The following is a 26,143-nucleotide window of genomic DNA, read 5'->3' as shown; positions in this document are numbered from 1 at the left end:
TGGTGTACAATCTTTTTGGACCATGGGCAGCCATTATGGAATAGGTGAGGAAAACTGAGGAAAAGAATAACAGGGACACACTATCACCAGCACTCAGGAGTTCCTATCCCTCATTAAGCAATACAGAGATGCATTTATAGACTTGTACAAACTGATATGCATATCTCTGACACTTCCCGTCACAGCAGTAAGCTGTGAGAGCAGTTTTTCCTTGTGTGCGTCAATTGAAAAACGACTTGAGGAACAGCAGTGGGGACTCTCGAATCAGTAACTTGACACTGTTGGTTATATACACTGAGATAACAAGGGCCCCACAGCGACAAAATCATTGATGCCTTCGCACTCAACCACAACAACAGACGCATATATTCATATACTGTTGATTAGTGGAACCTGTGTCCATGGCACAATTGTGTAAAATGTTATATTCAGAGGTGTGTTCATGTAGGCAGGCTTGTGAACCTTACATCTATATTAAGCTGAATAATATAGAAGCTGAATATCTCGCCTTGTGGTTAACACAGTCGCGGTACTGTGTATGTGCATGCGTGTGTAAGTGTGTCAGGGGTGTTGCAATAGAAATTAAAGTGTGGCGACTGGCACATGAATGGGAAGGCCTAAATTTCAGAGCACCTTCACTGAAAAGTCGAGCAACCCCATAGCACCAGCAAAAGAAAATCTCTGGCGCCGCCACTGGTCTTACGACACAACGGCCAAATGGTTGCATGGTTCCAGCTCAATCCCAGCTGTGTCATACCCCTCTCTTTCCCAGTTTCCTGTCTAGCTCTTTATCTGTCAGTGTCAAATAAAGGCAAAAAATGTCCCTTCTGACTTGAAGAACTGCAGTACCTCAAACTGCGAGCTCCAAAAACCCCCCCTCTATTTTCCCCGTTCATGAGAACAGTATGGGGGATGACTTTTTATGTAACTTACTCATTTTAAAAAGTCTTAAATATGCGCATGGCCGTTTTGAGTGACAGCTGGCCCTGAGCCCTGGGCTCATCCTACTCACTACACTTGACCTCTCAGCCATGTTTGTGTGTTGGTGCCTTTTGCATAATTTGTCATTCAAATATAATATGACAAATAATATGGCCTGCCATGCGGGTAATTGTACTAACAGACGGGAGCAGAGTCTAACAGACACCAGTGTTTTCGGGGTTAATCCTGTTAACTGGCAAATGTACAAAGAGGAGATGGTAAAAAGAAAAGACACTGGAGGCTCACAGAAAGAACCAGAGTCTCTGGTGAATGCTGACTTTTTTTAGAAGCCAAACTGACACAAACACCCCCGGCACTTATTGTTGCTCACCACCTTACAACCAATGTACAGTTTGGTATCATGTCTGTCTGGGGCAAATGAACCCACAACCCATATGAGAAACACAAGGTGATTCGCCTTTCTGTCTGTGTGAACATAGTTAGTTTGTTAGCCACCAGCTAGGTGGACATGTTTCAGTAACCAGGCTTCATTCGACTCACCTCACCTTCCAACTCTTCACCCACTTTTGATGAGTCCAGAGTTAGGAGGAATCAAGCAATGCCAAGAAGGTGACAGCTGGTACCACCCACTTTGGCTCTTTAGAAACCTGTGGGTGATGCCACAGTATACACTCAATAAACCAGACACAGCCTGGGCATGTCTTTAAGACTAACATCTATCACTGTATATGAGTGTGTGCCCCATTGATGAGAACTTGACACTATAAAAAAGTAGCAGAAGGATTGACATAACATAGACTTTCTTCTACTGCTCCTTTAAAATATTGGAGACCCATATTCTGCAGCACCCACCTGTTCCACACAGAATTTTGTTGTGCCGTTAAGATTATGATAATCTGTGTGTTGTCTATATCTCAAGTCTGGTTTCTGAAACAAAAGGCAATTTGGCGATGTTATGTTCCAACATTTGTTTACCTTCAGCCTCCAAACACTCATGATACTCAGCATAGTCACGGTGGCAGCGTTGGTGGATTGGCTGGGCATCACTGGCCTCCACTGCTTCATCTTTGGTGCTTCCAGACTGGAACTTTGTATTTCTAATGCTGCATGGAGCCGGTTGGTTGGTTGGTTGGTGGATTGGTTGGTCAGCAGGATTACACAAAAACTACTCAACAGAGGAAACTTGGATGAAGAATTGGTCTCTGCCCAAAATAGACCCCATTAACTTTTGCTGTGGATCTGGATAAAGGGACAGATCCAGGACTTTTTTCTCATTTTCTTTAACATTGCAAGATTGGTATTTTATGACATTTTTGTTGTCATCTTGAAAACTCGTGTGTTAATCGTGGGTACAAGAGGGGACTGTTGAGCCCTGGCAGAGGTCTGTACTGTGCTTAGCGCCATTCTAGTCCATCAGGTGTTGCTGAGCACAGAGATGACTGTACACTCTGACACAGCCTCTGTTAGCCCTTCACCTCAAACCTGGCTATGCAGCTGAGCAGCAGCAGACGGAGAAGCTGCTCTTTAGCTGGTTTCAAATTCTAACTATAGTGTTACTGAGTTTAACACCTTGCAGTTGTAGCTGCTGTGGACAGCGGTCAGAGGCCTTGCACCCAAAATTATACCTATACTGTGTGCTGCTGTTTTGTTCATTGTAATTTACAGCAGCGGTCAGCTCACAATGTACAAAGCAGCAAAAAAAGTTGTGTTGAGTTGTGATAATGATTGAAAGGAAACAAACAAACTCAGTAAAAAGTTTTTGTCTTGCCATTAACAGTCTCATAGACCAGTCTACCAGCCTCTTGTGTCTGTTACAAATTACAAATACTTACTTATCAATTATATCAAAATGAAAGTCTCAAAAAGATATTCTGTACAAATTTGAGCCATTCCTTTAATATGGGTTTTTTTGGGCCAGTTGTTGAATAGCAACAGATGAGAGTTCCACAATTAAATGAAAGTCATTCATTTGTGTTATTTAGGGTACAATTTAAGTAACATGGTCTTAACTTTATCTGTTCTTTTGACTACTGATACAGCTACTCTGATTTTGCATCAAACATAGATCAAGCCAGTGGTTAAAATAGCTTTCTAATGGAAATACATTCAACATATTTCATAAATTATTGATGATTAATTGAGAATCAAAAGTTAAATTTGTATCCCTAATAAGGAGTTGACAAGTAAACACTCGTCAACACAGTTGCGTTTCAGGTTGTATTTTATAGCCGTGTGTGTGTGTTTGCTTGACCTCTGTATTGTTCCAGTCTTAGGGGATGGAAATTCCCCCGGCCTCTATCTCAGGTCCTGTGAGTCCGAGTGTGTGAGGCATGTGTGTGTGTGTTGTGGTGTGGGTTGTGCCAGATAGCCAATCCCATCTGAGCTTTGAGGAAGCAGGAAGGAACATGCTGCAGCCGGTCGACCAATGAGAAGCAGGGCTGGAGGAGGAGGCCCCTTCAGGAAACGACTGCCGGAGTATCAGGGCTTCAGACCTCCAACAGACTTCCTAACCAGCACGACCGATTGTTCTATCTTCCACTTCTTTAATTCTATTTACAGCCATTGATCGTGAAACTATTTATCTAATCGTCCATCCTTTCTTTCATCGATCTGTATTCTTACTCTATTCTTCCAAATCCAACCACTGCTTTAATCTCAAATCTATCCATTCTGTACTCGTCCATCCAACCGTGCATCCATCTTCCGTCGCTCCACGCGGTTAAAAAGTATGGTTGTTTATTGTGTTGTGTTGCCGCCTTCATGTCTTTCGACTTGTCTGCTCCATCCGTGAGGAAGAAATCGTTTGCTAGGAGTTCCAAGCCAAGCACCAGGATGTGTATTCGGGAACAGAGGGAGTTAATGTAAGTTAATCTTCACTCTTTGCAGCATATATTGTGTTCTTGAATTAATCTTTTATTGTTTGTCTCATCCGTGACATCCATTTTTGGTTCCTTATCGTACGGATTAATTACAAGATAAGATGACTGGAGGTTGTCCTTCCCTGCAGCGGTTTGGTGGCCAGTTCTAAGACTTGTTTTAGGTACTGAAGTGATATCTCGTAGGCTGGTTTCTGTCTTCATCTGGGATCCATTCTGGTTTCACATATGTGGCATTCAGTGGTTCTGTTTATGAATTTAGATATTGGCTGTGCTTTGCAAAACCGCTCAGCTGGAGGTTTACGTCATCTTTATTTGTTGTCGTCTGATTCGGTAAAGTTTCTTCCCAGTTACCCGAGAGGCCGATGAGGCGACCGACGGGTTTCCCATCAACGTTGTCTTTGTCTGTTGATTGAGTGTAGAAGCTGCCAATCATAGCTGGAGATTCTCCTCATTTAATTCATTTTTAATCTTCTCACATTACTTTTTTAGCCACATGTGATTTTCTTTAACCCAAAAGTGTTCATCTGATGATGGTTGCTGTTTCTGTCGAAGCATCTCCCAGTCTATATTTACAAGAAGTTGCCTGTAGACTGGAGGCTGGAGTAAACACGTACGCATTTTCTCATCTGACGTCATCAAAATAGAAATGTGCAATGTCCAGTTATAACAGGTTGAAGAGCAACACTGGAGTTGCAGCAGCAGTGACACCACTGTCCTTTCTGCAGTCTGTGCAGTCAAGCAGTGACTCAATGTAATGAAACTACAGCATGGTCGAGTAAAGTCAAGTTAACTGGAATCGAACTTTGTTCCTTAAAGACTCCTTATTGGGAGAAAAGAGTCACTTGTGTGGATTAAAAGAAATACCGCTGAATTTGTTTGCCAAGCCTGGAAGTGAAGGCAGAATATCTTCTTTCAGAACATTGTACATTTCTAATGAGGTGAAATGTAAGTTAATGTTTGATCGCTGTGACTTTATTTTTGTAGTCTGGTCAACCCATGAGGGTTGGGCACTTTGTGTGCATGACAGGAAAATAAAAGAATCTTACACTACATTAGCAGAGCACAGAGACGAATAAATCTTGGCACAAAGACAAAAGGGAGAAGGTAAGAAGGCATTAAACCTGTGTCCTGTTAGTCATACTGACTGCAGCCTGATTACAGAGGCTGAATGTGATGTAACCACATTGCAAAATCATTATTGCAAATGAAATTAGGTTGTGCAGTAGGTCACATCCTGCTGCTTTTGGATGTAAATAGCACATTTACTTCATTTGCATTTGTACAGTTAAGTAGTTTGATAGTAGTAGGGTTATTAATGATAAATCACATAATAAAGAAGAAAAAACATCTAAATAAAAAGGTCAGCTACACACGTTTGAATTAATCTTTCAGACCTTTCCATGACAACCATCTCAGAAAAAGAAAATGCTAACAGCTGATCAGCCTGGGAAATGTGAAAAGGGGCCCTAAGTCAAAACTGTTTTTTGTAATAGGTCAAAAGCCAAAAAAGTTTGAAACTGCCATTGTATTTTATGAGCACATCATGGGTTTTTTTACCTCCACAAAGGAGGTAATGTTACCAGCCGTGTCTGTTTGTCGGCTGGATTACACAAAAAGCTACGGAACGGATTTCCATGAAACTTGCATGGAGGACGGGTCTCAGCCCAGAATAGACCCCATTAACTTTTGGTTTGCATCTGGATAAGGGGACCGATCATTTTCTTTAACATTTCATTTTTCAACATTTTCATTATGTTCAGGGAATAATGCATGGATCTTGATGAAAAAAAAAACAGGCATATATACAGTAGGTGGTTGGTATCTATGAGTGAGTATAATTTGATACAGATCCAAATAAAAATCTATCATTCTTCCACAACACAAATGAGATTATGAGTCCATCTGTATGGTTTTGCTGTCCTAGTGGTCGGCTGTTCCAGATAAGGTGACCTGAAAATTATTATGGTTCGGCACTTATAGGTGCTTTTAACTACTTTTTGGAGTGAAGTTGAAGTATTAATGGAAACACTATTATCTCAAAGCGTTGCTTTCTACCACTGCAGCAGGATAACTAAGAGAAAAAACCTACTGTGAAGGGGAAATCACACTGTTGGGAGTTCACAGGTTTGTTTCCCACAAGAGGCATTTTCATCATTTGGGGCAGACAGTTGACATCTGTGATACCACCACATCACCTCTATGACAATGCAACTTTTATTTGTTCCCCATGTGTCATGTAGGAGCTTGGTTTGGTTTACATATGCAGAAAATAGTTAAGTGACGCTTGGTTTTGGTCAGTTTGTGGTTATTTTATACTTTCCAATTGAATATCTAAACAAAGGTATCGGACAAAAAATCACACCTGCTGTGGTGGTTTTACTGCTCAGAGACAAATATATATCTTCCGGTGGCAAATGATGGTCATGATGGTCATAGCAAGAGTGATGGTGCCCCATTCACGTCAGCTGTCAGTTGCCACAGTAATTCCTCACCGAGGCTCATGTCAGAGGCAGAGAAGAGAAACATTTACAGGAAATGTGTTCTCATTTTCATTGTCGGGGGGGAGGGAGGGTGGGCATGTAGTCAGTGCAAAATCTCAACGCTGTCTCCATCTCTTCCTGCCTCTCAGTCTCTCTCTGCCTCTTTATCTCTCTCTTTATAACTCACTATCTGTGTCCCGTCGCAGTCTTTGTGGTTTTTAGGAAACACAGCCACAGTACAGTTTTCTAATCTTTGAAAAGTCAAAGTTGAAGACCTGTGCAGTGTGTGTGTGTGTGTGTGTGTGTGTGTGTGTGTGTGTGTGTGTGTGTGTCACTCTGAGGAATCCTTCCTGTAGCCGTTGGAACTGTGACGGCTGCACGGTTCCTGTGGAGTAGCACTGCCATATTTGGACACAGGAAGTAATGGTGTGAGGCCACAGGTAGAGGAAGAGGACCTGCTTTGACTTTTTCAGCTTTCTATGAGTCCACTCCCGCCTGTGTCTGTGTGATGAGTAAACGTTGACTTTCTGTTGCTGTTCTCTTTTTGTTTATTGAGAAGGAACCAAAGAATCCCACACATTTCACTAGTGGTCCTCAGACCCTCGTCAGGTGAATTCCTTTAGTCAAACAGCACCATTCTGTATATGTATAAATCTCATGCAGGGAAAGTCCATCAGATCAAACCAACTGTCTGAAAATTAAAATGTATTTCCTTCCCAAGTCCACATTTACATATAACGTGTGGCTTTGCACAGGAGAATTATTCAGAATTGTTTGAGTCATCACCACAGCTCAGGTCGCCTGTACAGCAGTCAGATTAATGTGAATGACAGGAACAGGAAAGAGTTGTTTTTTTGTGGCGCTGTAAACTAATAAAAACATTATGATCCTTTCTCAAACTCATTTTGTTTTGTTGAAGAGCATGGAAAGCAAAATATTATCGCTGCTTCTAGAGCTCGGATTCTGAACTGTTGTGTGAAAGCGAGAAGAAACTGGATATAGGAAGTGATGAGTCCAAGTATTTTCACTCTATATCAGACAATTCCTTTTTGAAATGGCTGCTCACACATTCAACACATTCTCAAATCGTAATTTCAGCTTGGACATGTGACTTAAAGGTCAATTACCTCTCCAACTGCGAACAAATCTATTGGTCATTCTACAACACAGGGTTGTACAACGTAATGTAAGTTTATGCTACACAAGAAAAACGATTTTTTAATGTGGAGTGTTGAGGATGTGTTCAGGAGTCTTACAGCTTGAGGAAAGAAGCTGATCTGTAGTCTGGTGGTACGACAGTGGATACTTCTGTATCTTTTGTCAGATGGCAGCAGGGTGAACAGACCGTGGCTGGGGTTGGTGTCGTCTTTTAGTATCGTTTGGACTCTGTGCAGCCTTCTCACCAATAGATGGATACCTCTGATGTTCTGGTCGGTCTCTCCCTGGCCATGCACGATCCACGCCAGTTTATGTTCACATTTTTGCAAAAAGAATAGGATGAACCAAGTTGGTACATATCATAAAACAGATATGGACATCAACAAAGGACATCATGTCGCTAAAAACCTTTGTCAACTAAAGTAACAGAATCAGCTAAATGCTAACATCAGCTGGCTAACAGTGACAATCCTAATATTCAGATTTTTTGCAGGTAATGTTTAGCAAGTTTACCATCTTTTGCTAATTAGCAGTAAACATAAAGTGTAGCTGAGAGTGATGGGAATGCATTTACTTTCGTAAGAAGTAAGTCAAAAACCACAGGAGTGGTCAAATTAAAAGTTTGACCTCATGTTGGTGCTAAATAACAAGGCGAGGCTCACCAATGTCACCAAGTTCATACCCTCAATATGTCAAACTTGTGGATTTTGGGGGTTTTAAGTATGAAGCATTGTGCACCTTTGAGGCCATTAGAACGCATGGTTTACTAACATGGTTTAAGCTTTGCTGAGTTCTAAATTAGTGTGGTTTGTCAGCATTGGACCACGAGTGGAAGGATGTGGCTATGTCAGACTGATACATACCGAACTCAAAAAGTAGAACTGGAATTTCCGGACTTTTGTCAACCTGGATTTTGCCTCGTAGCCACATATAGATACATATACACTTAATCCTCCAATTAGTAGAGCTTGTTAAGGATGATCTGCAGACTCTATTCAGGCCTGTAATGTTTTGCGGGTAAAAGAACAGGTCGATTGTAGAAGAGATATGTTTTTGAATCAACAGATGGAAACAGCAGATCAAAACCATAAGAACAGATAAAAAGGATATCCATCATGTATACAAACTGGAAAAGGGCCTCATCAATCATAGCACCACAATGAAAGTTATTTGTTCCTGTAGTGTATGAATGCAAAATGCTTGTCGTCTTCTCAGGAGAAAGTCCCTGCCCCCCTCCACTGGGTAGAAGCGAGACCTTTTCCAATACAATGACAACTCAAAGTCATTGTTTCAATTTTCTGATGGTTTTCCGTCCATGTCGTCAGTATGCACACACTCTGTCACAGCCTCGTTAATCATTCATCTGGACAAATAAACTGGAGTAGAAGAGGAAACACTCCAGCGTTAAGATAAACCTCTCTAAACATACTGACCCTCAGTTTCTATTCATGTGCTCAAACCTACATATTAAAGTCACTGTGAAAATGTGAAGTTGAGCCCGTGGAGGAACCATTGTGGTCGGCATTCGGGGGGGAACAGGAAGCGTGTCGTAGGTAAAAGCTCTCTATATGTTTCCGGGGTAGGACGGACGTTTCGCTGCATCTGCTGCACCTGGTACAGCGGTTTACCTCTGACCTTTCCATCCGACTGGGCTTGTGTGTTTGCGAGTCTGTCTAGCGGAGGCAGTGGGGGCTTGGTAATCAGGTCTGAACCTAAAACGCAATCTCACAGACGCTTTGGCTAGCCACACACATTTTTAAAGCAGACTCCTGGCAGCTGTTAATCTGTGACATGCCTTCACAGATGTTGAGGTGGCATGTGAATGTGCGTGCTTGAATTTATTTTAGCCCATAAATAATACATATTACAACAGTCAGGACATCTTATGCGCTTATGCATCTTCAACTATATACGTTGGTTGGTGATTTTGCTCATGGTTGCGTGCTGTTTCAGGGATCAAAACTGATTATTATCTCATGGTTACAGAGAATACAGTCTGACCAAGCCAAACTGAAAACCACATGAAGCATCAGACTTTGTAAGAAATATACTTTTGTTCTTTAGTATTCACATTTTATTGGCCACGATGTTGTATTCCCCATTAACTTTAAAAATGTTATCTAAAAATACTCTTGTTCAGGTCACAATCAGTTTGTTGTTTTAAGGGCATTTTTCTTCCTGGGTTTTTTGGCTCTATCCAGCCCTTAAGCACTCATAGCTATAAGCTCACCCTATGATTGGTTGGTTTGATTTGATTGATTCGTATTAGTCAATTTCTGCTGGTTGTTATCAACGGGCGCAGATCAAAATGCCCGTAGACGCAATTTGATAAATGAAAATGAAATTGGCTTCAGCCCAGGACTGGCAGAGCAGCAGCAGGGAAGAAACCAAGAGTCTGCTGATGTCTGTGAGTCACAGACAGTCACTGACCACAAAGGATCAGACACCAAGAATCCTATAAAACCAGGGTGGGGGGGTGTATAACAAGGTTACACAGTACCCCTAATACTGATGTAAAGGTGCAAAAGGTGATTCTGGAGAAATATAGTTAATTGTTGAGTCTCATTCCCAGGTCAGCAAAAAGACTCATCGATCAACTATCTTACATAGTGCAGTTTGAACTTCACTTATTGTTTATTTTCAATTTCAATGCCCTGCAGTACAAAATGTACTTCCTGCTTCTTAAAAGCTGCACTAAAAATACATTTACTAAGAAATATTACAGGCCTAAGCACATGTCTTGTATCGCGATGCCAGTCATTTTGTCATTGGGAAATTTAATAGGAATTTGCCCCCTGCCATGTCATTCATCAGGGGTTTTCCGTCTTGCAGCTGCACTAGTTTCAATTTGAAAAGACTGGTCAGTCTACTGACGTCGGCCTGATCTGGTTGTAGTGTGGCCCTCCGAAAAGAGGTTTACAAACTCAGAGGAGTCACATCCTCAAAAGACATGTTCATTATCAGTAATGTGAAGTGAAGAGAACTGATACAACAGCTCAGGTTGTAAAGCTGTTGCTTTTATGCCCTTTGCAGGATCCTGCACGCCTTTCAACAGGCTTTTAGATATGGGGACATTTTGTCAGCGTTTTGTCTCTATTTCTGTAGTCACGCAGATTTCTAGTTGTCTTCGCAAAAATCCTGTATTAGATTGGCTTTCTTTGGTCGGTCATTATTGACAAGCTATCATCTGTTTTGAGGTCTTCAGGTAATTGACGTCCTTTAATCCTTTAAAAGAGAGGGAAGACAGTGAGCTTAGCCAACCAGATACAAGCATTCACAGTGTTTTTGAGTAAGTCTTGTCTGCTGCAGATTGCCTTTTCTGTGGAATTATTCCATTTTACAAGCAGTTGATTCGACGTTTAGCTCTATGGCCGTGATCATATAAATAACAGTTGAGCCCAGACATTGTTTCACGTCGTGTGTGTGTGTGTGTGTGTGTGTGTGTGTGTGTGTGCGTGTCTGTGTGTGTGCGTGTGTGTGTGTGTGTGCATGTGTGTGTGTGTGTGTGTGTCCAGGGAGGAAATATGTTTGAATGAGTCTGGTATGTGAGCAGCTCCTGTGCTTCCCTTCCTGACAAACAGCTGCTCTCTGATTAACATCTCTGGCACACAAACGTCAGCCGAGTTCAGAATGGAGAACGTATAAAACAGTTCAGAGGGGTGAGAGGGTTCAAACACACTGTTATTCTCTTTAAACAAAACTTCAGCATCTATAAGTGTCCTTGTTATTATGATTATGATGTAAGGTGAAGTTAATATGGCCCGTGGATAGTATAAATCTCTGTATTGCTTCTGTTGTCATCTGCTTCATATTACAGTTGGATTTGGTAAGCTTCAGTACTCAGAAATCCTGCTGACAGACAGACAGATGGTGTTTGACTGGTTCATTCATCATTTCCTCTGAGTGGAGGGAGTGACCTCATCTGACACGAGCACTTACTTGGCAAACTGAGTAAATCTACTTGATCTTGCTCATTCACCAAGTACGGGATTCCCCTTTCTGTTGATTCTCGGTTGTTATTGTTCAGTATTTGTTAATTTGTGTATACTTCTGGATCAAAGACGTTTTGTACATAGAGACAAAAAAGAGATTTCAAGAACAATGAGGAAAAATTGTTATATTTTGAACAAAAATCATAATGTTTTGTGAATGGAGTTGTAGTTTTGAATTATAACACATTACATAGGAAATACGGGTAACACTTTATATTAGGGAACACATATTAACCATGAACTAGTTTCTTATTAGCATGCATATTAGTAGCATATTGGCTGCTTTTAAGCCATTATAAATCACTTACTAATGCCTTATTCTGCATGATCATATTCTGCAACTACTAGGCCATTAACTACTGTGAGAGTTTTCCCTCAATAACTTCCTAATCACTGCTTATTGATAGTGAGTTAGGGAGTTGTTGTAAACCAAAAAAAACTAGTTCATGGTTAATATGTGTCCCCTAAAGTGTTACCGAAATATGGATTTTTTCTTGTCTTGTAATAGAACTTCTTCTCATTATGAATGCAACATCATGCAGAAATTGGCATTTTGTGCGATTTGGCGCCCCCCACAGTTTCTGAAAGCAACACCACTGTCATTAATACAAATTCCAGGTCTGTTACAATTTGTCAGATGTAATGTAGGTGCTAACTGCAAACCAAATAGGTCATAACAATGTTATATGTTGAAAACTTGAAGTCAACATGTATGTAACGCTGTGATCCGACCCTCTCACTGAAGTTAAACAAGTGATGGGGAGTGGAGTGGCTGAGACAGAGACACCATTCACCCTGTTACAAGACACTGATGAAGATGATTTTGAGGTTATTTTAAGGTTTAAAAAAACAGTTACATAATGTTTCTTTAAAGCTTAATCCTCACAATATGACTAGTTTTTTCTCAGAGTATTGCATTATTCATGATCATTTCAGACTGTTTTCATTATAAAAACATAAAACATTGTCAGATGCAGCAGAGGGGAGCTGCAGTTTTTGTTGAAGCACTGAAAGGGTTTGAAGTGTCTTTATAGAGCCCAAAGCAGTGGAAATCTGTTGAAGTGTAATTGTGGAAAGCATTTGGAACTCAGATTTAAAGACTACGCCTCAGAGGCAGTTTGAGTGTGTGCCCTGAAAGCAGCTGAAGCTTCATCTGAAGAGTAAAGGCTGGTGTGTACACTGAGGCGGATTTCCAAAGGCACACCAAAAAGAAAATATCAAGAATCAAGGGAGCCCTGATGAAGACCTGATGGTTGAAACATGTCGGCTTTTTTTAATGATTGTCCTTTTAATGATTTAGCCATGCCAATAAAAGCTTTTTAATATGTCCTTCCTCTTTTCTTGATGTTTTGTTTTTTGGAGGGCCTGGATTTGGAATCACCCCCTTCTCCTGTTTTCCAGGACCACCCGACACATTTTGCCTACAAACAGACTTGAACAATCAGTTGAAGTGTCAGTCGGTACGTGTGACAGAGGTTGAAATATCTTGAATGTGATTGACACTGCCTCTGTGTCCGCCGTCCTTCATTAGTCCCGTTCTGACCCCTGAGCGGACATTCCTCCTCTGTCAGTGGAAAAGGGAATAAAGCTGAAGCCTAAACTTTCAGGCCTCTTCCTACAGAAAACATGAAAATGCTGAGTGTACAGTCAGAGTGCCGTCGTGTTGTTTCAGTTTTGTCTGCCGGCCGTGCGTCTGCTGTGCTGCAGCTGAGCCAGGACTTCAGGAAATCCTTGTTTCGATGATAAACAGCTGGCGAACATTGACCTCACTCAGACTGAGATGACGTTTAGTTAACTGTGCGTGTCTGTGTGTGTGCGTGTGTGTGTGTCTGCTGATTATCAGAAAACATCATGTAGGACAATTGGACAAACAAGCCCCATGATAGCCTTTGTATGTCCTCTTGAAGTCCAGCAGTGCACTCAGAGGTCAGAAACTAGCAGCAGCTCCACCCCGCAGATTACTCAGGCAGGTTTTTTGCCTCCATTTTTTTTTTTTTTTTTCAGCTTTCTGTTCCCACTCCCTCCCTCTGTCCACACACCCATGTTTCTTATTTTTTCTCCCCTTTTTGATTCTTGAAGCCTGACTCAACATTGCACTTTTTGCCAAAAGGGCAAAACTGAAGGCTCAACTCAAAATGAGTCAGACCAGAATTTCCTCTTTACCACAATTTGTTCCGAGACATTTCAAAAGTTAATGAAGAGATTTCCATTTAGTTAGTTGTTAATGTCCAAACCAGCCACCAGAATAGACGTTGGCAGTCTTGGTTTATGGTCTGGTTAGGTTTAGGCTCCAAAAACAATTTGTTAGGGTTAGGTCAAGGTCATGTTTTGGCCTACCTGCTTCTGTCGACACTGATATGGCTGGAAAATGTCCCGACATCCGTGAAATGGTTAGGCTAGCCTATATAGGTGTTGCATTAATGAGACCCAGGTGGTTTGATTAGATAGGCTCAGGTGGCAAATTAGCAAGGGAGAGTGGCGTGGTCTAGTGAATTTTAGTTATAATAACTTCATAACACGAATGCCTTCATGGACGAACTGTCACCCCTCACCCCCGTCACGACACCTTGCCTTCAAGTGTGGCCGTTCGGAAGAGTTGTTCGCCTTTAGACAACCTAGTTAGTCTGAGGCATACTGAGGACAAGCCAGTGAACTGAATTTGACATGAAGTATTAGAAGTAGATTGCCTTTTACTGCAGTCATTTCAGAGTCAGCACATGTGTAAAACAGGTGTGGAGAAGGCAGATTTGTTTCAGTCCATTGAGTGGACAAACAACCATTCCCGCAGGTCTTTATCAAGACAAAGGGAGTTGAAATTGGCAAGAAGTGGCTGCATGGAGTTCTTCATTCCTTAACACACACGCACACACACACACACACACACACACAGACACACACACACACACGTAGACACACACACGTAGACACACCCTCTCTCTCCCTCTGAGGTCACTAGATGCTGGTGATAGACTGGAAGTTACACATAAACACATTAGAGGATGAAGAACTTCACTTGGGATGTTTATTTTTACTACTGCTCTCTCTCACACACACACACACACACACACACATACCAATTACATGAGGCCTTGAACTCCATCAAAACGACTCAGGACATAATGCGTTTCCTGTCTGTGTGTTCATGTAGAAATGTGTGTGAATGTGTTTGCGTAAGTGCACTATCTCAGTCTGAGTGTGTTTATGTGTGAGGGAGGGCGAGAGAGATAGACAGAGAGATCAGCAGAGGCTGAGGGAGCATCAGAGAGTGAAATGAGAAGAGAGTGTGATCAGAGGAGGCACAGAGCAGACAGACAAATCCCTCTCAGTTTGGATCTGATGAGACGCGACAGTGAACCCACCGAGGACAGAAAGAAAAGAATTCCGAGTCCAGTCGGCTGTCTGTTCGGCGTCTCTGTCATGGACCTGCTGCCGGCATTAGCGTCCACAGTGTTAGCCTCCACAGTCAGCCGGCTGAGGGAGAGCGCTGCTGTTCAGAGCATCAACAGGAGGCTTAAGAGGAGGTAGGCAACACCTGAGCAGACTAGGGTTTTCAAACCAAAACCTGTTGGCGATACTGAAACTTAAAACCAAAGTCAACTGCTACAATCCCCCCCACCACCACCACCACCCATTAGATGAGCTGAGTCTGTTGGCTGTTTCAAACAAACATTAAAACCCACTTCTTTGAGTTGTTTCTTGTATCATTTCAAGGGTTGCTCTGAGTGGTGTTCTTACACGTACTTTATGTATTTTTGAGTGTTTTCTCTTGGATGTATTTTGTGCAGGTATTTGTGTTTTCTTCTTTTTCTGTACTGATTTTGATTTAAGTAAAAAAAAAGTGCGATATAAGTTTTATGTACTTACTAACTTGAATGCTAGGTGATGATTTTTGCTCATGGGCAATACTCCTGTAGTTCATCTGTGCACATGAACATGAACTGGTAATAGCACCACATCCTCATACTAAACGCCTGAATGGGTCTATTTCCCGTGACTCAAATAACGAGATATATGAACGTTCCCAAAAGTCTTTATAGTGTGTCACCTGACTTCCTCCTTTGCTGCCCTAATTACTACAGCCACTAGAGGTCGCTGCTTCACAGGAAATGTAAATATGAGTTGTAATAGCCTGCCTGCACCTGTACTTTTTTTTGTTAACTCTCTCTGTTAATAATATCCCCTGCTGTATCAGTGGAAATGTAGTTGGTCCCTGTAGAAGAACGAGGGATGTTCAGAACAACTTTTTCCATGACATTTAAACATAAGTTTACATTTAGACTAGTCAACGAGTCAAACATTCAGAAAACAGTCAAATTTGAGCATGATTACGTCTATAAGGTTAAACACCTGACGTGTGTATCATTTATGCTACATTTCTGACATTTTGCATCGTTTCAAAAATTTCAGTGGTCAGTTTTGTGTGTGTTTGTGTGTGTGAGAGAGAGAGAGGGGGAGAGATTGTGTGGTCATGGTCAGAGCAGCTGTGGCTCGAAGCAGCATAACAGATTTTTTAAATTGTTTGGTTTGGTTTTGGCCCTCAGTGGATGTGTTGCACTGTGTGATCTTGGACCTAGGGCTTTGGATTGGGAACCAAAGATTTCACCAAGTTTCAATTATGCTATAATTCCGTGTGGGACAGCCCAGAATAAGTATACAGTACACAGCTGCACAGGGTCTAAAATGAAAAGTAAGTTTGCACTTTTTCATTTATGAAGGTACTACTGTAGGCTCTCTGTGTGAGAGCTTCAAATATTTTGTCCCTTTGATCCCTAAAGGTACAACCAAAAGGTTTTCTAGTGATTAATTATAATAACATCCTCTCCTCTCCTCTCCTCTCCTCTCCTGGTAGAACCATGTCGTCACCAGAGGTGTGCTGGCCGGTGCCGATGCGAGCCATTGGGGCTCAGAACCTCCTCACCATGCCAGGAGGAGTTTCCACAGCAGGATACCTCCATAAGAAAGGAGGCAGCCAGTTCAGCCTCATGAAATGTGAGTTCACACCTGAAAGATTAAGTGTGGTTGGACAGAATAAATGTCTTACAGTACATTGTAATCCCTAATTAGATTTTTCTTATTGATCCAGAAACTTGAACACACCTCAGTCAAATGTGTTTGCACTCAGTTGTATTTCTGCCCATGCTCAGTTCCATAATACAGGTGTATGGATGAAACCATTATTAATATCTGTTTCCTGTCGTCCAGGGCCTCTGAGGTACACCATCATCCACAAGGGCTGTGTGTACTACTTTAAGACCAGTACCTCTCCTGCACCACAGGGGGCGTTTTCTCTCAACGGCTACAACAGGTCAGTGACAATTCTTCAGCTGCGGAGTCCTCAAGAAGTAATGTTGTTTCTAGCATACTTCCAGACTCACAGTATGCTAACCAAGTGTATACTGTGGTTACTACTGTAAACCTGCATAAGAGTCCACTGTATCAATCAAGTGTGCGTCGACACATCTTGTTTGTGACTGTACCTGCTTTGAATATATTTTAAATTGAGTTGACTTCACACCCATATCCCCTTCAGGTGTTTGTTTGCATTTTACCATCCTGCATTTCTATATAAGCACATTTAAATGCAGCAAATGGAACAGCCAGTCATGCAATTAACATATAATTTACATACTCAGCTCAACCTGGCCGGTAATTTTCTCACGTTCCCACTATACTGCCGCAATATAATTTCTAGAGCGATGTGTTTCCACGTAATGTTTTATTATTTGCAGAACAAGTGTGATTGGTTGTTACCAGGTTGCAATCAGAGGACATTTGCATATAGTTGAACCTTTTGTAACCTCCCGACATCACGCTGCTTTGCATACTTTTAGCCTTTATGTAATGGCGGGCAACGCCACAGAATGAATGACATCTTCAGTGTTGGGGGGTAGTGAACTTTATGGCAATGAACTAGTAGTTAAACAACATTTTGCAGTAGCTTGCTCAACTACATCCATATTCACATTCATATCCATATGTTAACAGCTGGAACTACAATTTAGGGCCATAAAAGCAAAGGAAAACTTGAATATATTAGGTGTCCATTAGTCAAACTAGTCAAAGTGTTGATGATTGCTGTGTATTAACAGAGAAGTTACCTTGCCAGTTGAGTAATCCTGCTTGGTGCATTACCCACACCTGGACTGTAGTTTCTGGAAGGCAGGTGTCTGACTGACGGACATTGTATACGAAACCGAAGCTAACGTTCCTTGTACTTTCCCATGAATAGCTGGGGGTGTTTGGGTTTTTTCAAGTAGTGTGAACTACTTTTTTTTAAGTAGTTTTAGTTAACCTAACTAGATTTCTCCTAGGGGAACTTGGCTCTACTGTAACATCTTCCATTGTGAAGTAACTGGTAGCATGCAAAGCTAACTTCCCCACCGCTGGGCATGTTGTTGCATGTACAGCGTTTGAGCCTGTATGCATGAACGGCAGATTAAAGAGCAGAACGAAATGAAATTTGATTCAGCAGCAGAATCTTCTCATACCAACATAGCAAATGACAAAGTTCTTTTATATGTGTAATGGGTCATTCACTCAATATATCACCAGGCTGTGGTTGTAATCATGTCACCTAAAGGTATCAGTAGCTCACAAGTCACAAGTAGAGGTTCAAAATTCTCACCTTATTATCACAAGGATGAATGCAGGCTCACTCACACAATTGAAATCTGTATGTATTCCTTTATAGATAGAGAAATGTAATAACACATAGTATAACACATTTCGGCTCTTCCACAGAGTGATGAGAGCAGCCGAGGAGACGACGTCCAGTAACGTGTTTCCTTTTAAGATCGTTCACTTCAGCAAGAAACACAGGACCTGGTTTTTCTCTGCAGCCAGCGAGGACGAGAGGAGGGTGAGAACAACACACACACACACACACACACACACACACACACACACACACACACACACACACGACACATGATGTATACTCACAAATACTAACTTTTATGCTTTCATTCAACAAACACCAACTATATGTTTTTTTTTAACAGAAATGGATGCGATACCTGCGGAAGGAGATAGATCACTATAACGACAGAAAAGAGAGCCACCTTCCAAGGTAACGTCAGCAAATCACATCATAGTTCACAACACAATGTAGACTCTAGTGTCATGTAGTTTGTGATACAGAATATCCTTAATATATAAATTATAGTTGTGTTGAAAGTATCAAAAAAAGTGAAAAATAACAATATATGATACAAAACCCAAAGCACGAATGAACTGAAAAGAGAAATGCAATCGGAGATGTTTACGTAAGAGCTCTGTCATTCTCTGCCATTGTAAACACGTACACTTCTCCTTCGCCAACTTCCTTTAACGTCTGTCTGAGAACTTTGCAGACTCATAATTGCAGGTTTTCCCCACCAGAAACTAGCGTAATTCTACAAGCTCATTTATAATTTATGTAGGCAATTAACACAGCCTCGTTTTTGATTAGTAATCTACTACCCCAGAGTTTTTTTTATTCAGATTACATAGTGCTATTGGGACTTTAATCATAGGGATTGTCTGCACTGCTCAGAGCACTTGAACTCACAGGGAATGGACGTACTCGTATGAAAACAAAGTCAGTCAAAAAAAGTCAGAAAGTCCAAGTAAAATCCTGTTGTACTGGTGAAACAAATCATTTTTGTAGGCCATAACTAACATTAATGTCTGTGAGGTGTGTGAGTCTCATTGGTTGAGTTCAACCTAAATGTCAGAGCTAAAGGAGCCCAAAAGTATTTGGATAACATAATGAACAGCATAATAAGTATAGAAGTCACAGTGTTCTCTTTTGTAAATTAATTTATGACGGCAACTATCATGATAGTGGAAGCTTAGCTAACTAACTAGCTTAAAAAGCTAATAAGCTTACAGCAGTAACAGCTTCTGGCAGACAGGCTAGTGGCTAAAAGGTTTCAGATGACATATTAGCTATTGACATTCAACTTCTTTCAATATCTGCAAGCTATTACTGTCATACAAAAACATTTCAATAGTTACCGCTTAAAACATGTCATTTGCAAATTTCTATCTGTCTGTATTCATGAGTTTTTATTTTTTTTGTTGACATAGTGACTCAGATTCAGACACAGACAGTTTCTATGGCACGATTGAGAAGCCCATGGATATCAAACACCCCATCGATAACGCAGAGGATGGTAAGAACACCTCAGTGAGTACATACAGATAACACACACGTCAGAGTATTGTGTTATTAATCTGTGGTGTATCTACATCCTGTGTGTAGATTATGGTGAGGATGATGATGATGACGATGAGGAAGACTATCTGAAGCCGGACAGTGACTGTACCTCTTCAGGTCGACCGACGGGGCCGCCCCCCGCCTACCCTCCTCCGCCAGTGCCGGCAGTGTTCCAGCACCGCCAGGACTCCAGTGCAGGTTTCCACAAAGGTCCCGCTCCTCCCGTCCCGCTGCAACACAGAATCCCAACCAGCGCTCTCCCCAAGAAACCCCCGCCCTCTTTCCCTCCTCCCTCCATACTGAAGGACCTCAACAAAGGGCCGCCTCCACCTCTCCCCTTCGCCCCCCACCTGCACAAGACCTTCTCTTCCACCCCCCCGCCTCCTCCTCCCCCCAACGCAAAGAGAACTCTTCAGAGCAGGGCGACATCCCTGGGGGTGCCAGGGAACGACAGGAGGATTCTACCGCCCGTATCGGTCCAATCCCCCGCCACTCTGCCCATCTGTGACCAATTAGAGTCTCTATTGGTGGTACATGGCCCCACCCACTTCGCCCTTAATACTGGAGGGAGCCAGTCGCTGGGTAACAACCACCATGGGGTGATGGGCAACCATCGCAGCAAGCCAAGCCTACCGCCTCCTCATCCTGTGAATATTGGAGGGCCCCCCCACAGACCTTTGGTGTCAAACGCCCTGTCCCTCAGCCAGACGCTCTCCCCACCACTGCCTGGTCACCCTCCGCACTCTCCTCTACTTAGAACTGGACTACACAATAAGCCTACATTACCCAAACCTCCTCCGCCATCAGCCAAACCACCGCTGCCTGCAGCCAAGTCCAAGCAGCCAGGAAACCCGCTCCAGTAAGTTGGACACATGCACACAAAACATTCAACACAGAATACTTAAAGCAACAGCAGAAACATGTCCTGCAGAAAAATAAACTATGAATCTGGTTGAAGCTCCATCACTAAGAAGTGTTTTCCTCCCAGAAGAGCATCTCCAGACGGCCAGAGCTTCCGTTCGTTGGGAGAGGAGACGCCCACAGACTTCAGGAGGAAACGAGACCCGTCCAAACACAGCGAAGAAGGCGATTCTGATGATGACTATGAGAACGTAAGAGAGACTGACATGAGCCAATACACAGTATATCAAACGCAGTTACATTTTGCAGTGTGCAAGCCAGCAAGCTTTTCTGGCTGCTAACCCACAATCCTCTGCTCAGCGGAGGATAGGTCACATCGACTGATCCAGCTCAAGCTGAATTCCAAATCGCATACTTTTCCTTTTACTTAAAATGCTGCACTACAGACAGCTTTGTTATGACAAAGCAGTGTGTCCCAATTGTATGTATACTGCATCCAACAGTATGCATTTTGTATGGGCAACTGCAGAAAGTACTAAAAGTAAAAAATAAAAAGTATATGATTTGGATATTACAGGAAAATTGTGTGAGAGGTTACTCATACTGCAGCAGTTTGTCAGGAACAAATGAGATGAGATGTATTTCTGTGCATGCATGTATCAAAGAACAGAGCAGCTGTGAAAACAGCACAGAATTGATATACATGAGCCACGGGGACGGTTGTGGTTCAGAACAGAAACATGAATTAACTTTTAATTCATGAGAATATACATAGAATCAGACATAAAGTGAGTCTGGTCATTTTTTTTATTCACCAGTGTTTTTCTTGTCTCAGACCCATTTCCATTTGTATTTCAGCCTTCATGAATCTCATTCCATCCTTCACCAATTGTAGAAACAAATTCATGCTTCATTACAAATGGGATATGTGTGCGTGTGTTGGCATCAAATCTTTAGGTTACATTAACCAACTTAACTAACAGTTTTTTGTTATTTCTGAGTTAATGTTTAATACGAGTGCTTGAATAAACATGTTGCTTGGATTGTGTTTAACCAGGTGTTTCTCTCTGCAGATGCAGCTGCCTGACTCTGTGTACATCGACACGACTGAAACCAGCTTCGTGGAAAAGTAAGCGACTTTTTATAGAACTATGGTGCTGTAATGTTAAATATTCCTTCAGCTGGCCACAGCCAAGCTGCTTTGCACATTGTTCCTGCCCTCTAGTGGTAGCAAAGAAAACTGCTTTCTCTTTCTGCTTCGTTTCATACAATTATTTATTGACATTGTCTTTGTTATTTCCTTTTTTATTAAATTTAACACATTGGGGAAGAGAGAAAACACATGTGTTACATGTGCTCTTGTTCAGTCTTTCTTATTTGGAGCAGTCAGTCACAATATTTAATACCAATATTCAGCTTGTCTGTGATAAGAGATGACCTGTAACCTGTGATGTTTGCACCTGCAGGTTATTCAAAGAGAGCCAAGACCCTCCACAAGACGGACTGTACTGTATCCGCAACTCAGGAACCAAAACCTCAAAGGTAAAGAATAAAAAGCTGCTGCTGTGCTCAGTGACTTCAAAATGACGTTAGCATGCAGGAAGTAGAGTTGCTAACATTCACAGATTTACATTTACTAAAGGAATGTGCTTCAATACACATTTGAGGTACTTGTACTTTACTTGAGTGTTTTGTTTTCTACTCCACCACAGTTAAGAGAGAAATATGCTTTTTACTTCACTACGATTATTTGACAGCTTTAGTTACTGGTTTACAAATGGATTTTTTGGCATACAAAACATATGAAGTGCTGATAAAATATGATGCTTTGTCAGAAATTACACAGCTCAAAAATATAAAAGAGCTGCTGATACAATTAGTCGATAAGCAGATTGACAGAAAATTATTGGCACCTATTTTGATAATTGTTAACGTTTTCATCATATTTTTTCATTTTTTAAGTTTGATGGGCGTTTCTCACTATTTTTAGATTTTTTTACAAGCCAAAAAGTCATTTAATAAATTGAGAAATGAAGTATTAGATGTAATGATAATAAAAAAAAGCCTAATAAAATCATGTTGGTGTGTTTGCAGGTGCTGGTGGTGTGGGATGTCAGTATATGCAAAGCCAGAAACTACAGATTGTTTCAAGAGGTGAGAAACCGGCTGGTCCCCATTGAATTTTGACTATATATGTAAATAAAATGAAATTCTACTATGTGTTCAAATTATGAATAATGTAACATGTACCATTCACTTTGACAGGATGACCAAGTTTTCCTGGACAGTGAAGTGACCTTCCCCACCCTGTCAGTTCTGATCGAACACTACTACAGCCATCCTCTTCCTCACCACGGCTCGCTCTGCCTGCAGAAGCCCTACACAAACCTACAGAGCTCCTGATCGTCACAGTCAACGTGCACAAATGAAACTGGAACCAAAGAAGAACAGGGAGCCAGGAACGTATCTGCAACTGAAATCCACCTTCGTCACAGACGAGTGGAGATAAACTCGCTCATGCAGGTTAAATAACTGTCATTGAAATTGCGACAGCTCATACCTCTCACTGTGGAAAAGAAAACTGTTGCTGCACCAGAATGCTCCATAAAGACAGCTATTTTGTGTGCAACTTATATCAAACAAAATCCATTATCAGTCAACATTTAGAGGAACATTATTGAACTTACTCTGAGACAAACTAGACTCCTATCTTAACTCAATAAGCTCTCCCATCATCATCATCATCATCTATTGTGCACTGAAGACATCACTTGCTGTGAATACACGTCAGTTATTAAGGGACGATTTAAGTTTTGACAAATATAAACCCGTTCTGAAAATCTAGCAAACTCTCTGACGGACCACAAACCTGATGGAAGCAGACACCTGCTCTGTTTCTGACAGATTCCTGCTGCTTTATGCAAACTGAACAATCTGAGTGGACAGGAAAGTGTGAAATGATAGTGATGAAGCACAATCAGATGGATTTGACGTACACTGTCCACAGAGGGGCGCTGTGGCACCAAATAACAGCCAAAAAGGAAATTAGTCTAGCTTCAGATCCAGGGCCATGTGGGATCCTGGGAAGTCCTTTGTCCCATCGCTCAACCTTTCTGTGAGAAGCCAAGTCCCTGCCTGTGTGTTGTACTTCAGCTGCCAAGAGAAGTTCATTCATTACAGCACACATCAGGCTGGTTTTATAAAGGACAATTAGGTAGAATCAGCCATACAGCATTACAGTTATATTCAGATGACCAGCCGACTGTACATAAAACGGACAGAACAAGCCATTATTTGAATGGTTCGCATTTAGGAAATCACACAAGTATATATTTAATATTAGTTATTTTCATGATTAACTGTTTAGTCTATAAAACGTTAAAATCATTGTGAAAATTATCATCACAATTTCCAAAGTGCAAAACCCAAAGACTCTTTTAATGAGCTGGAAGCGGCAAATGTTTGAAACGTGACTGAAGCGATTGATTGTCAAAATAGTTGGTGATTAATCAGCCAATCGCTGCAGCTCTGAAGTCAGATATACTTTATTGTATATATTATTTATTAGTCTCATCAAGATGATTCACCTGAGTAAACCATCTCTGGAGGTTCAGCTGTAACTGTGTATTGTTTGGACATGAATAAAAACTAACTAAAGTCTGTGTTACTGCCAGCAACTGGACTGATGTTAGACTGTGGTGAATTATCGGAAACACTGACCACTGGATACTCCACTAGAATAGTGTGCAAGTGTGGTTTAAGTGAATTGTGTGTTGACATTTTCATTTTATTTAATTTTTGACACGTGGAACACACTGACCTGCTACCTGGTGGTGCATGACGTGCTCTCAATAAGTGTTAAAGACCGGAGGGTTTTGGGACGGATCTGTTGTGTCTTATCTTGTCATCATGTGACCCAGGACCATTCCAATTTGGCTGGTTTCAGGACCAAATTAACAAAGACATTTCATCTCAAGCAGCTCTATGAGGGCAGCAATGCCTTCATATAATTCCCAAACCTTCAGCCTACCCTCCAAACTTTGTGCTTCTATTATGTCGGTGTAATTTAATGTGCAAAGACGCACACATCTTTCCTCGTCAGCTGCAGAGTCCCGGAACTGTAATCGTGATTTATGTCCCCCAAGGACACTTTGAAACCCTCCTTTATTTTTTCCCCACTATATCAGAAAGCATTTCCAGCTCAAACTGTCTTTTCATCAGGTGTTTGGGACTTGAAAATGTTTTACTGTTCTAATGTAATGGAGGGTAGGAAACATCGCACTCATTAACAAGATATGAAACCAGACCAGATGGTGCAGCACGTCAAACTGAACATGAAGAAATTAAATCATTTTGTGAAATTAAAAAACTGCAAAAATGTACAGCACTGACTTTACTGCTGTGTATCACTCTATATTTATATGTAAATGCTGTATGTACTGTAAAAAAAAAAAGCATCTGTACAAATGTAAATATATTGTTTTCTACAGAAATATATGTTGAGATTTATGTATTGATGCATAAAGGATTACTTAGAGCTTCCTGTTGTTTTGTCATCTTCTTTAAATTTCAGTATTTAAAGTTTGAGTTTGCCACTTCCTGCCAAGAAGAAGCTACAGACTATTGGTTGCCACTAGTAGCACACCCATCATCACAGGGATAGATAGATGATGATTTTGATTAATGATTAAACAAAAAATAAAAAGTCTTTTATTATTTATTTAGCCTTTAAAATGTCAGGAACTTCTAACAAAATTCCCAGAGCCCAAGGTGGTAAGTTCAGAAATACCCCTAAGCCCAAAGATACAGTATTTATAAATGTACAATCGTCACATTTAAGAAGGTTTCTTGCTTGAAAAAATGACTCAAACAACTGATTGTCTGTCAAAATAGTAAGCAATCAAATATCCTGTTGATTTCCTGATTGCCTGATTCTGTTGTCAGAAGCCAGAAAACAAACGTAGATGCTGAAAATGAGTTTATTTGAGAATCTGGGTCAGGTCCTGCATTCAAATGTTTGATGTTCAGCAGCCAACTCTTACATGTCAGATGTTAAGGCTTCATTTAGTTTTCAGTCTCTGCTTCTAACAGCATGTCAAAGATTACAGAGGGACTTTGTGTTGCATTTCCAGTTAGTACAAATATATATATACATATATCATTAATTGTGTATATTACAAAATGTATACAATTAGTATGTAGCCTACAGTAGCATGGACTTTGGACTCAGGAACTATCTATGAAACATCAGGGACATTTTAGGGTGAAGACACACCGGAAGCGAACAAATCATGCAACACGTCATCCTGGAAGAATTTTCTCTTTTCTAACCAAAACTTGGTATTAAAGTAAAAGTTCACCCATCAGCTACTCACCCACCTTTATGTCGATGGAAAGTCAGGTGAAGTTTTGTCCACAAAACATTTCTTCACAGTTCCCTTTGCTTCACAGCAAAACAGTGTTGCAGCATTCTCCTAAACAACTGAGGTAGATGGGGACTTGTTTAAAAAGGTAAAAAAAAAAAAAACTGTAATTTTTGGCTTCTTCTCGTGCACCGCTCAATAATGTCACAAGGGGACAGCAATGAGCTCTTTCCCTATTCAAAAACAAAAACATGCCATCTATGCCTTA

General features: G+C 41.2%; 1 protein-coding gene across 2 annotated transcripts; it reads left to right on the top strand.

The window, feature by feature from the left end:
* Positions 1-3,430: 3,430 nt before the first annotated feature.
* Positions 3,431-25,050, top strand: sh3bp2 (SH3-domain binding protein 2). Of its 2 annotated transcripts, none has more exons than XM_073477348.1 (12): positions 3,431-3,803; positions 16,301-16,440; positions 16,654-16,756; positions 18,193-18,310; positions 18,453-18,520; positions 19,522-19,607; positions 19,697-20,510; positions 20,640-20,763; positions 21,586-21,641; positions 21,979-22,054; positions 22,607-22,666; positions 22,778-25,050. In XM_073477348.1, exons 1-12 carry the CDS (start codon positions 3,703-3,705, stop codon positions 22,913-22,915), a joined length of 1,884 nt encoding a protein of 627 aa, XP_073333449.1. In that variant the 5' UTR covers positions 3,431-3,702; the 3' UTR covers positions 22,916-25,050. The 2 variants fall into 2 exon arrangements, with proteins under 2 accessions (XP_073333449.1, XP_073333450.1); XM_073477349.1 differs by having other exon boundaries at positions 3,647-3,803; positions 20,643-20,763; positions 22,778-23,006.
* Positions 25,051-26,143: the final 1,093 nt, after the last annotated feature.

The sequence above is a fragment of the Pagrus major genome, chromosome 12 (assembly GCF_040436345.1).
Source record: "Pagrus major chromosome 12, Pma_NU_1.0".
In the NCBI taxonomy this organism is placed as follows: Eukaryota; Metazoa; Chordata; class Actinopteri; order Spariformes; family Sparidae; genus Pagrus; species Pagrus major.
This window is presented reverse-complemented; position numbering and strand designations above follow the sequence as displayed.